Here is a 12,528-nt window from a genome sequence, read left to right on the forward strand (position 1 = left end):
ATGTAGTTATTGTCACAGATTACATCTTTATGCATGTATGCCCATAGACATAGATTTATGTTATTGTTTTATTTGACACTGATTTATAATTATTGCTTTATAGTTGTCCTTTAAATTATATAGAAAAAATTTAATTACTACCCCCAAATACACAAATGTTGACGTTTGTATTTACATATTATCTTTATTAGTGTTTATTTCTTCATATAGATTTGAGTTACTGTCTAGTATTTCTTTCTTTTCAGCCTGAAGAACTCCCTGCAGCATTTCTTCTGAGCAAATCTAGTAGCAGTGAATCCAGTTTTTGTTTAATTGGAACATCTTCATGTCTCTTTCATTTTTGAGGGATAATTTTGCTAGATATATAATTCATGGATAAAAGTTTTTCTTAGCACTTTAAATATGTCATTCCCCTATCTTCTGGACTCCATGGTTTCTGATGAGAAATTAGCTGTTAATAATATTGAGAATCCCCTGTATGTCATGAGTTACTTCTCTTGCTGCTTTCAAGATTCTCTCTCTTGGTCTTTGACTTTCAACAATTTGATTATTATGTTTTGAGGTATGGCTATCTTTGAATTGATCCTACTTGGGATTGTTGAGATTCTTGGATGCATATATTTATGTCTTTCATCAAATTTTGGCTGTCTTCAGGCATTTTTATCTTCAAATATTTTTTTTTCTACCCCTTCTCCCTCTAGGACTTTCATTTTATGTAGGGTGGAACTCTTTATGGTGTTGCACAGGTCTCTTAGGCACTGTTCATCTTTTTTCATTCTTCTTTTCCTCATGTCGGGTAATCTCAATTTGACCTATCTTCAAGTTCATAGATTCTTTCTTCTGCTCAGCTCTGCTTTTGAGCCCCTCTAGTGAATTTTTCTTTTGCTATTGTATTTTTCAAGTCCAGAATTTCTTTTTGGTTCCTTTTTAAAATTTCTGTCTCTTTATTGATATTCTCAATGTGGTGAGACATTACTCTCATACTTTAGTTCTTTGTATATGCTCTTGAGCATATTTTAAATAGTTAAAGTCTTTGTCCAGTAGGTTCAATTCCTCAAGGACAATTTCTATTAATTTCTTTTTTTTCTTCATACTTTCTTGTTTCTTTCCATGCTTCATAATTTTTAATGAATACTAGACATTTTGGGTATATCATGTAATCAGATTCTCCCACCCCACTAGGGGTTTGTTTGTTTGTTTGTTTGTTGTTTGGTTGTTTCTTTTGTGTGTGGTTTTGTGTGTGTGTGTGTGTGTGTGTGTGTGTGTGTGTGTGTGTGTGTGTGTGTTCTGTTTTTGTTTTTGTTTTTTTGTTTTTGGCTTTTGCTGCTTGTGGTTTTTATTTGTCTAATGACTTTTTTTAACTAATTTTGTAATGTGTGTATTCTTTGTTGTGTGTAGCCACTGACATCTCTGTTTGATTTGCTTAGTGGTCAGCTAATGATTCAACAGATTTCCTTAAAGGCTTGGAACCATTGGGGGGAAAAAACTCAGTCTTTGCCAGTGGGTTCTGTGTATATATTGGGGCATGATTTCTACACTCAGCTAGGTTTACAACTCTCTCTTAGCCTTCACTTTCTGCTGTGTCCAGGCTAAAGATCAGTCAGAAGTGAGAATTTAGGGCCTTTGCACATCTTTCTGAGGATGTACTCCACCTTGGGCATGCACATGGTCTTCTGGTTTCCAAGGAATATATGGGAGCTTTTCAAAGCCCATATTCCCCAAAGCATCTCACTAGTCTTTTCTCCCAAGCTCTTTGATGTTTCTATTGTATGACCCAACGGCTATCCCTTGCCCCATTTTGGCACTGGCTAGTAAATTTGCCTTTAAATGTTTTTAACAAATGTCCTAGATAATTAATTACCTCTCTGACTTGGGAGAGTACTGAGTTAGGTAAAATAAAGGTAAGCCCTTTACACAATCCATCAGGGAACCAACAGACCAAAACGAACAACCACAGTTGAGAATCAAGTCTGTTTTGCTTCCTTCTCCACTAGGAACCCACACCAAGAACTCAGATTAGTGTCTTCAAGACTCTGAGAATCAGCTACCTTTTCCCTGATTAAGTAATTGCCTGGTTTGAGTAGTTTGCATACTTCAGATTGGGTTGATTCTGACTGTTTTTGCCAGAATATTTGCTTGTTTCTGTGAAGGGACAGTTCCCTACTCTATTTTTGCTGATGTCCATTGCATTTAATTTTGACAAACATATTACTTTCATAGTTGGGGTTTTTTGAGGGGGCTGGCTTTTGTTGTGTTTGTTGGTTGGTTTAGAATGACCATATGTATCTTCTTTACAGAGGTCATCCAATTAAGATAATTCATGTCCAAGTTGCCAAGGAACTATATCACATGTAGAAGGAAAAGAATTCTGGCAATTGAACCCTGCAGATCTGATGTCAAAAGTGTTAAAGATAGCCAATTCACTGATAACCCTATCAAAAAATTTTCTTTGCATGCGAGAGAGGTAAAAGGCTAATCTAGTGAGTATGGGAGGTAAATGTTTTAATATTCAGGTCTCTCGCAGAAAGATGATGTGAAATGTTAGACAAGTTAACACATATCAGCATCTTTATCTTTAAAATTGCAGTTGAACATTCACATTGTAGTTATGTGGATGTTTTCCATATGGTTTATCAGATCAGTATGATTGTAACAATTGTTCTCACTGCCTTCCCACTGCCTCTTGTGAAGTGACTCAGTCCAAATCTACTAACTGAATCTAAAGAGTGAACATAGGGATCTCTGATTCTGATAAAACACTTTTGGGGTTTGAATTCTATTTTCATCTATTTACCAACAGCATGAACTTGAACAAGTTACTTAACCTCTCTCTGCCTCACTTATCTTATCAGAAAATGGGCCTAATAACAACTATAGTTACCTCATAGCTTTGTTATAAGGATGAAATAAGATTCTTTGAATAATTTACTAAAATTAACTACATAAGCTACTTCGAGGTGAAGCTTATCTAGAGCATGTCTTTTAGATAGGGGAATCCTCAAGTTTTTCAGTTCTGTCTACTTAGGGTGGAGCTAATTGATGAAATAACCATCCTGGGCAGATTCTCAAGAGGAAAAAGTCAGGCAATATCTGTGTGTAGGCCAAGACACTCATTCTCTAGTCAGGAGAGAATTGTCTGTATCTACAGCTGGGTGCAAAACAAAAACATGAGGTTGGGGAACAGCATCCTAATGTGTAATGATCTGGGGGACCAGGAGGATGGGCCAAGATAGTGGGAGATAAAGCTAAAAAGATTGGAAAAGACAGATGATGAAGGCACTTGGGAGTTACTGAAGGGTTTGAAATAGGAGAGCCATCTGGCTACATTTATATTTAGGGCACATATTGTGGCAGAAAAACAGAGAATTAGAATCAACATGGCAAGACTGGAAGGAGGGAAATGCCTGAGGTGACTATAAGTTATTTTTATTTTTAAGTAAGTCATAGGTGTTCCATAATGAGCATGCATTAATTTTGTAACACAAGAAAACACGTAAGCTTTATTTTGTAAGAAATCTACTTTGGGAATTTTTCTATGATATAGTCCTAATTTAATAAAATCCAAAATTAAAGTCCCAATTAGAGAACAGTTATTCATTTGACACTTGACCTCTTCGCTCAACAAAATCTCCATCACAAATTTTCAGTAAATAATCATCCTTTTCTACTTCATGTTACCTATTAAGTATAGGGAATACATCGATTCTATTTAGCAAATTAGAATGAAAATATTAACTGTATCATCTGCAAAATTTACTCTGCTAACTTTATATCTTCTCAGCCCTCTGTAAGTCACAAAAATATTCACACCTAAGTTGACATTTTTAACTAGAGTGACACCCTGGAGGAGTATGCCCCAGAAAATTGATAATGAAAATAACGGTTCATAAAGAAAAGTTTGACAGACAAATTATAGTCTCATTTTGCTTCTCTCCAGCTCTATTTCTTTAACAACTATTTAATCCCAGGGACACAGATTTTTCTTCTGTTTTGTTTTGGTTTGGTTTTTTAGTCATTTGAACTTTTTCAATAAAGTAGTTTTAGGAGTTAGCTGAACAAATTTTCAGCTATAAAACAAAATACAATTTAATAAACAATTTTATTATCATTTTGTCATTATCATTATCATTACCACTATGACCATGCTAGTTATTGGAATAATTTTTAAACTCAGTGGAGATGAAGTTTTAAACCCAATTTTACATCATGTTCTTTGTTACCATTATGTGTTTTATGCTGGCCATGTAAAACCATGTTTTCTGAGTTTATCTGTACACACAGGATTATATAGAATGTAATTTTAACATCTGCTTAATCCAACATACTCTTACTGAACTATTATGACTTTTTAAATATGTTTAAACTATATTAATAATAGTGGGCAAATTTATTTCTACAAACTAGACTGTGGAAACTGGACACCACTGAAAACACCCTTGGAAGTACTAAAGAAATGTTAAGTACAATATATACCACTACTTCTAATTACAGTTATTTTGGATAAATGCAAATGTAACAGCCTTCAAATAGGCATACTTTTGACATAGGAAATTGAGATTCCATAGGTTGTGGCTCAATGGTAAATTCAATATAAATAACAATGAAGAAACCACATATGGTAAGCCTGGGATTCAGAAATTGGCTTTAAGATTCTCAAATAAATAAAGACCTTCTTTGAAGGCACATGGATGTATTAATTTTTAATTTGTTTCTTTTTGATCTCTTAATTACTGAAAAAGATTTATTGGTTAATTTTAGGAAGGCAAGTGTTTGAAAAGTTTTGCCAAATACTGTCTTCTTTAAATGACTGTATGGTAATGAAAAGTTAAGAGGAGAGCCAAATTAGATTGAATAATTGTTCAGTCATGTGGGTCAGGCTAGTTGCATAGCCTGGTTGTTAGACTGATTGCTCAAATTACATTGCCTGGGGTCCTGCACTTGGTTGGCTGTCTTCTCAGATCTTAACAAGGTTCTGGGAATTTCTTTTTCTGACAACGTTTGCTTTGTGTTTTTCCCCTCCCCCTACCACCTCCAGGATGCTTCATCTGCAGACATTAGAAAAGCATATCGTAAGCTTTCACTAACTTTGCATCCAGACAAGAATAAAGATGAAAATGCAGAAACTCAGTTTAGACAAGTAAGTGACGTGTGCTGTTGTTATATATATTTTGCAACAAATTTATAAATTAATGTTTTCTAATAAAAATAGTAACTTATATGTAGAATATTTTTGTTTGAAAATGAGGTTGTAGTTGAGAAATAGAATGTCATGTTCACTCAATTTTTACAGAATATCACCATTTTTTATATTAGAATCTCTAGGTTCTTGGAGGGTCATAATTGTCATAATTTCCTTGTCTGAATTACAGCTTTTGCTTTTTAAAAGCACATTTTAACATAATTATTACTTTTGCATCTCTCACAAAGATTTATTTTGGTATCAAGCATTTTATAATCTCTTAAGGTTCTACTAAAAATATAAAATGTTACATATAATTAAGATTGTATCTGTTCATTGTATATATGAGCACATAGGGTTTCTCTTTGTGCATTATAGTGTGTTCACCTTCCTAAGTGATTTCTTATAGCTGAGAGTATTTTTATTTTAAAGTAATGCTTTTATTTTAGTTGGTGGCCATTTATGAAGTTTTAAAGGATGATGAACGAAGGCAAAGGTGAGTGTTCATTTCTGCTTTTGAATTAAGATGTTACAGTTTGGTATCTCAGTTTATAAAGGAAGGAATTGTCTCACTAGACATTTATTATAAGTTAGTATTTTATTTTTGTTCCTTCCTATGTTTAGAGCAGAGTTAATGTCTATTGAAAATATTCACTAGGTTGATTCAGTACTTATACGCTTTAGGATCATGAGTCATAATGTTACCAAGTCATAGCTCCATTAGATATGATTTAACATGAGTGTCTATGCTCCGGGAAATACACATACCATTTGACTTCAAACAAATGCCCAATCATTTTTGACATATCAGTAATAGCTCCTATCTGTGCTTGGTGGTCTTTTTCTTTTTTCCCCTATTCCTTAAATGTTTTGGAATTAGGCTGTTAGTGATACTCACGTCATCACAATTTCTTGATGTTTCCTCACTCTCAGAATAAACCCTGATATTTGTGAGAGAACAGACTTGTATAAGTCTGTAGAAAATAGGTGTGGAAGAAAAATATTTGTTTCTTTTTCCTATTTCTTTTGCCTCCTTCCTTTCCCTTACTCTGCTCTGGTGATTCTGCATTTAAGTTAAACTTTGGAGTGGAGGCAGCCCCCTCACTTCGAGACTTCTCTGTGCCCCTTTCAGAAGAGTAGTAATATATTTATACGTAGTTTATAGTGCCAGTGACTTAAGAGGAGATTGCAGAAAGGCCCCTTTCTTCTACTCCTTTAGAATGTGTGGAATGTGTAGACACTATTGCGTTGGGCTAGAAAGTTTCTTGAGTCAGTCCCACAGTAAGAAGTATATTTAGGGGGAAAAAAGCATGTTTCGCATGATGCCTCAGAACACACGTACACATACACACACTTGAAGCAAAAATTTCCCAAAACACTTTATAATGTGTGATACAGACTGATATTTTCTATTCTAGACTAGTACAGACTAGTTTTTCTTTAAAAAAAAAAAAATTCTTCAGATATATTATCTGGAATTATTCTATATCCTAAAATGTTAGCTACTACTCTTCTTATCGTAATTCTTTAATTTGAATACCTCAGTTAGTCAGATTGCAAAGCAAGGACTCAAGATATTCTCTGTAAGTGTTCTTTGCTTTATAACAAGGGCTGGCATTGGTCCAGATACCATAGCAGACATTCCTCTGGTTTGAGATAATCCATAGTGTTGAAAGAGTCCTAGAAGTGTGTTGAAAGAAGTGTTGGTCATTCTGTGCATATTTTCTAGTTGGTTTCTCTCACTGAGCCCCTAGTTTTATTTCACACATCAAGAATGTGTCTGTAAAGATAGCTTTATTTAGTTTCCCTATGTCTTTGGCATCAGATTTTGTCTTTTTGTTTGTTGTTATCTTAAAAGTCAGTAAACTTTGTAACAATTTCTTTCAGTTCCTGAAAAATCATTTATATCTTTACAGAACAAATCACTTCTTCTGTATAAAATGTTTCTTCATTAACATAAATGTTTCTAACATTTTCTTTTTAGGATTCATTCCCTTTGCAATTTTTTTACAGTGTTAGTAGAAAAAAAATGGATCTGACAGTTACACAAACAGCTGTAGTATTTATACCCCTTGAGGCACAAGTAACTCTTTGGTAACTGGTTTTCCTTGAGGCAAAAATCTTAACTAATCAACTGAGAATCACTTCTCTAAAGCTTGCGCCTGAGGCCAGGTGACCTATGTGTATTTAAACATATAGGAGAAATGCACCTCTCTAGACAATTACCTAATGTTTCTAATTCCTTTGGGAAGAAAAACCCAGTAGTCATTTATATCTTCTAAAGGAAGATTATCTTATACTGGTATTAAAAAATGCTCTTTGGTATCACAATTATTTATTATAAATATTCATTAAATAAGTACTTTTAAATGTGTAACCTCCCAGGAATTTGCAATTTGGAAAATTGTCCTGTATGTTTCTCTATTTCCCTTATGAGTAATTGTGTTTTCACTGAAATCAAGTGCATTCTTTAATTTTGGCAGGAAAGAGAATAGCAATGAAGTAGATAAACTGGATAACCTTTTTTTTCTTTTTAAGGAAAAGGCAAACAATTTTTAAACTGCCTTATTTAGGTATAATTTGCATACCGTAGAAGTCAGCTATTTTAAGTGTACAAGTCAATGATTTTTAATAAATTTACAGAGTCGTGCAAACACCACAGTCCAGTTTTAGAACATTTCCGTCACCTCCAAACATTCCCTCAAGCCGGTTGGCAGGCAATCCCCACTCTGATCCCAGACCCAAGCAGTCACTGATCTCCTTTCTGTGTTTATAAATTTCTTTTCTGGGCCTCTCCTATTAATGAAATCATGTAAAGTGTACTCTTTTGCATCTGGCTTCTTTCTATGATAATCTTTTTGGGGCACATCCATATTGTAGCATATACCAGTAGTTAACTCTTTTTTATTGCTGAGTAATATTCCATATCATATACCACTTTTGTTTATCTGTTCACCAAGTAATAGACATTTAAGTTTTTTCCACTTTTGGGCTATGATGAGCAATGCTGCTATGAATATTCACATACAAGTCTTTGTGTGAACAGATATTTTTCTTTATTTCTCTTGAATAGATTCCTAGGAGTAAGATTGTGAATGAACTTCTAAGCCTTTTTTTTTCTCCCCAAAACATAGACTATAGTATGAAAATAACAAGTTTGTCTGGTTAGCATATGGAAGGTATAGCAGCCTTTTCTAAACTCCCAGGTAATTTGCTTATTTTGGGGAACAACAACTCAGTTTTATTCTGACATAAATTTCTGTACAAGTGCCCTAAGTGTTAGCTGAAAAAAGTACCAAGTAGATACTAGTCATTACATATATACACTAGATTGTGCTTTAGTAATATTAGTATATTACTTTTATTTAAAATCTATTATAAATTTTTAACCAGTATTATTTTGCTAACCCAGTTGTGCAACTTTAAATTTGCAGGGGAGGGTTTGTATATTTTATGGTACTATATTTGTAAAAGTTTAATTTTTTTTTAGTTTACTAAATAAAATCATGTTTTATTTACAAATCCATTACCTCATTATTCTAAATTTGATTATAGGTGTGTTTGAAGAAAAATAAACATTAACCTGAGAATAAGAACTCTTAGTACCTTCTCTAATTAGAAGATATAAGATACCTGTTATATGGAATATATAAAGTGCTCTATACCACAAGTTTTGGCATATATATATATACATTTTTAAAGGAGAGTAAGATCGATTAATTTAGATGTGTTTCCTGTTTATGATCTTTGTGTAATTAATTTTTACTCTTGGGTTCAAAATGTGACCTAAATGGATATTGTTGTTATTGTTTTAAACTAAAAATTCAAACTTTGTATGATGGGAAATTCACAATTTAGGCAAATTCTAGAATTATTTAAATATTTATTTTCATAATAGATATGTTTTCTATTTTAGTTTCATAGTTTTATATTTCAAAATATGAGAATATTTTGTATTTACATAAAATTTTTTCTGTTGGTAATTTAAATATTCTTAGATTTATTTGCTTTCCAGTGTTTATATATTTGCTTTCCAGCTAAATATATTTGATAAATTGAGATTGTAGAATGAAACTCACTAATGATTATGTAACCGTTATTTTATGTTTATCATGTACATTTTAAGAAAATCAAACCTATATTAAATCATATGTTGAATATGGTATTGATTAATCAGTGTTTTAATTTCTAAGATAATAGCCTTTATAATTCCGTATCATTTTTTGCATTAGTGATATTTTCATCACACATATTTACTTTTGTATTTTTTTATAACATAATGATATGTGTGTACATTCTTAATCTAGTTTTAACAGATTATTCAGAGCAGTTTGTATGAGCTGAATTACAGAACATTTTAACAGTGTTATGTGTTAAAATATAGAAAAAGCAAAACACAGTGATGTTTTAAATTTTATGTGTTCTCAACACATTTTTTCTTAAATAACTATGACTATAGTCTGTATATTTTAAGAAATATCTTTATTTTTCAGTGTTTCAGGAAAGCAGTGATTTATCTCTTAACAGCATATATTCTAAAAAAGTGAACTATAATAGAAGCTATCTTCCCTTAAAATGGCCAGTCGTGTGAGCCATAATGTTCATTGATAGTAAAATCAATAGAGCATTGATTCTAAGCTTAATCCTTGGAGACTGTTGTTTAGAGTGGCAGACATAGCTTAGTAAATATCTGGTTCTGTTTAATGTGTTCAGTGCATGAGGTTTTGCTGTCTTGAATTTGGCTGTACACTATATACAACTTGTATGTGGGGTAGAAACGAGTAGCTATTAATAGATACATGGCATTTCAACAATGATGATGATAAAATATGTAGGATGAGATTCATAGCTATGAGTTTAGTTATGTTTTCTTCCAATACATTTTTTATCTAAAACAAATTTAATACTTAATGCTCTTAGGGAATTGTCACCATTTCCTGAGATGTCCTTTATTAATAACCACTTTTCATAAGTTATTTCATGGGACAGATTAGCTGGAAATAGTGATTTTTATATTCACCTCTTTCTCCCTGAACAAATCTGGAGTAGAATATAGATTTAGAATAAATTCAGGATTTAACACTCATTGGCCTTCATTCAAATGTTGTAATCCTGCAACATTTTGCCAATCCATTTCTAATTTAAACTGAGTCAGTTCATACAAAGATAAATTGAAACACACTTTTGAGGACAGGATGATAGTTTTTGATGAAATCATATTATTTTATCTTGATATTATAGTGTTCAAGAATTGCTATGCATATTTAAAAAGGAGAATATTTAACATCAAATTTTGTCTGGTCTAGCTACTACACAGCCATATTTTAATCTGTATACTCTTGTACATTACACATTGCCTTTTAAGAGTTTAGTACTAATTAATGTCTTTCGCTTTGAACACAGGTTATTCTGATCTGCCATTATTATTAATAATCTAAGTTGATCTAAATGTTAGGTTTTCCAGATTTGCTAATAAAATATATTTTGAATTTGTAACCAGTATTTTTCTACTGAAAAAAGAAGTTGCCTATAATAAATCCTTTGCTTATTTTTTTTAAGCATATCTCCAAGGTATCAATTTAATAACTATCAAAGTAGCTACTGCAGTTGTTGCATTTAAATTGATTTACATGTCAAGACTGGCAGTTTAGCAGCTGCGCTATTATTCCTAGATCGGTCAATTTACTTGAGAAAAACCTACTACTGAGTTCTACTGACCTGCCTGACAATATAGGCCCTATTTCTATTCCTGTAATTAGGCCTGCGACTAACTCAGAATATTTTTAATTAAAATATTTTGGTCAATGTGTTGCACCAAATTAGGCCTTTCAGTGAAGATTTAATTCGAGAAATAGTGTGATTAGAATATTTAATGAGTTGTGTTCAATTAAGATTAACAGGTTGTGTGTTTTGAACATACAGTGTTTGTGTGTGACCATTTTGAGTTTTACAGTCATAAATGTTACTCCTGATTTTTAACCTTAAAAATATATGTCTTTGTAATGGTCTGACAGGTAAATTTCAGTTCAGCTGAAATTTTATTCTAAAGAAAGCTGATTTAAAATGCATTACTAGGAAAGCTTGTATTATGTTCTTTCCCTCCAGCAAAGCCAAAAATGAGGAAATTGCCACTTAAATGTTTACAAATAAACAGTTTTATTGAGAAATCTGACATAAACACTGGTTGTTTCCCATCTCTTTCTAATTTGGAAACTTTTTATCCTTTAAAGGAATTTGAGCAATACAAAATTAAAAGGTACTCATAGGTTTCTAATCATGAAGAAGCTTTGATAAAATAATATATATAAATATTTCCAACAGGGTTGGAAATAATAGCACTGACTAGAAAAATTTATCCTGAATTCGGTTCAATTAATATATAATTCATGGTAACAAACAGAGCTCTTATCTTGATTTTTCTTCCATTGAGATCTTTCCTTTTGTTGCTGACTTCTATGGTGGGGTCTTTACCGCAGACTGTGATAAAGAAGTAGATTATATAGCTCCTTTAGTTTAGTTGTCATTCCAGAAGTCACATCATTGGGGTGCTGTTAAACACAGGGTCTAGTATCCACAGTATATCACTGTGTATCTTTTGGAAGGTTGTCTGTGACTGTACTATATACAGTGTTTTGAATTTATAGACCATTGTAGTGCTAATAATCTACATAAATCTTACATATTTTGGAGAAGTTCTTTTCTCTTTCCTCTTTTTAAATATAGGCATAAATTAATTTTTTTGCTTTTATTTTAAACTTCCCATGAAAAACTGTTGTATTTGCTACTGTAGGTATGATGATATTCTGATCAATGGACTTCCAGATTGGCGACAGCCTGTATTCTACTACAGGCGGGTGAGAAAAATGAGCAATGCTGAGCTGGCATTACTTTTGTTCATTATTCTCACAGTGGGTCATTATGCTGTGGTTTGGTCAATCTACCTGGAAAAACAACTGGTAAGTATTGGTAATAAATCAAATGGCCTAGCCTTAATTTTATATGGAATTTCAGACATTTTATTTCTCAACTGATAAAAATTTCAATTTTTCTATATATACTCCTTATCCTAAAAGTTTTCTACTCAGTATTTAGTGTTTGATGTGTTTCTAAGTCAAGAAGAACCCGTGACATAAGAAAAAAAATGCTTCTTTTTTAAAAATATGGCATTTGAGTTTGTCATAAAATTTTGTGAAGGCCCAAATATCTAGCTGATAGTTAGAAGGTAAAGTCACATTTTCTTAATTGTCACCTTCTAAACAGAAAATTTTTTATGTAAAAATGATTTTAGAAATTTTTGTCATATAAAGTATGTTTACTTTAAAAGGTTTTAACTAAATACAAGACTTGAA

The 12,528-nt window shown here is 32.2% G+C and overlaps 1 protein-coding gene across 2 annotated transcripts in view; it reads left to right on the forward strand.

Moving 5' to 3' along the window:
* DNAJC1 (DnaJ heat shock protein family (Hsp40) member C1) overlaps window positions 1–12,528 on the forward strand; it is a 228,608-nt gene that overhangs the window by 62,982 nt on the left and 153,098 nt on the right. For both annotated transcript variants that reach the window (XM_028114124.2, XM_028114125.2), the window contains exons 2-4: window positions 5,036–5,137; window positions 5,629–5,675; window positions 11,970–12,135. In XM_028114124.2, coding sequence (XP_027969925.1) covers window positions 5,036–5,137; window positions 5,629–5,675; window positions 11,970–12,135 — 315 coding nt within the window. The remainder of the gene's footprint in view (window positions 1–5,035; window positions 5,138–5,628; window positions 5,676–11,969; window positions 12,136–12,528) is intronic.

The sequence above is a fragment of the Eumetopias jubatus genome, unplaced genomic scaffold (genome assembly GCF_037043125.1).
Source record: "Eumetopias jubatus isolate StellerSeaLion01/CBP00866 unplaced genomic scaffold, mEumJub1_p1.0 scaffold_8, whole genome shotgun sequence".
In the NCBI taxonomy this organism is placed as follows: domain Eukaryota; kingdom Metazoa; phylum Chordata; class Mammalia; order Carnivora; family Otariidae; genus Eumetopias; species Eumetopias jubatus.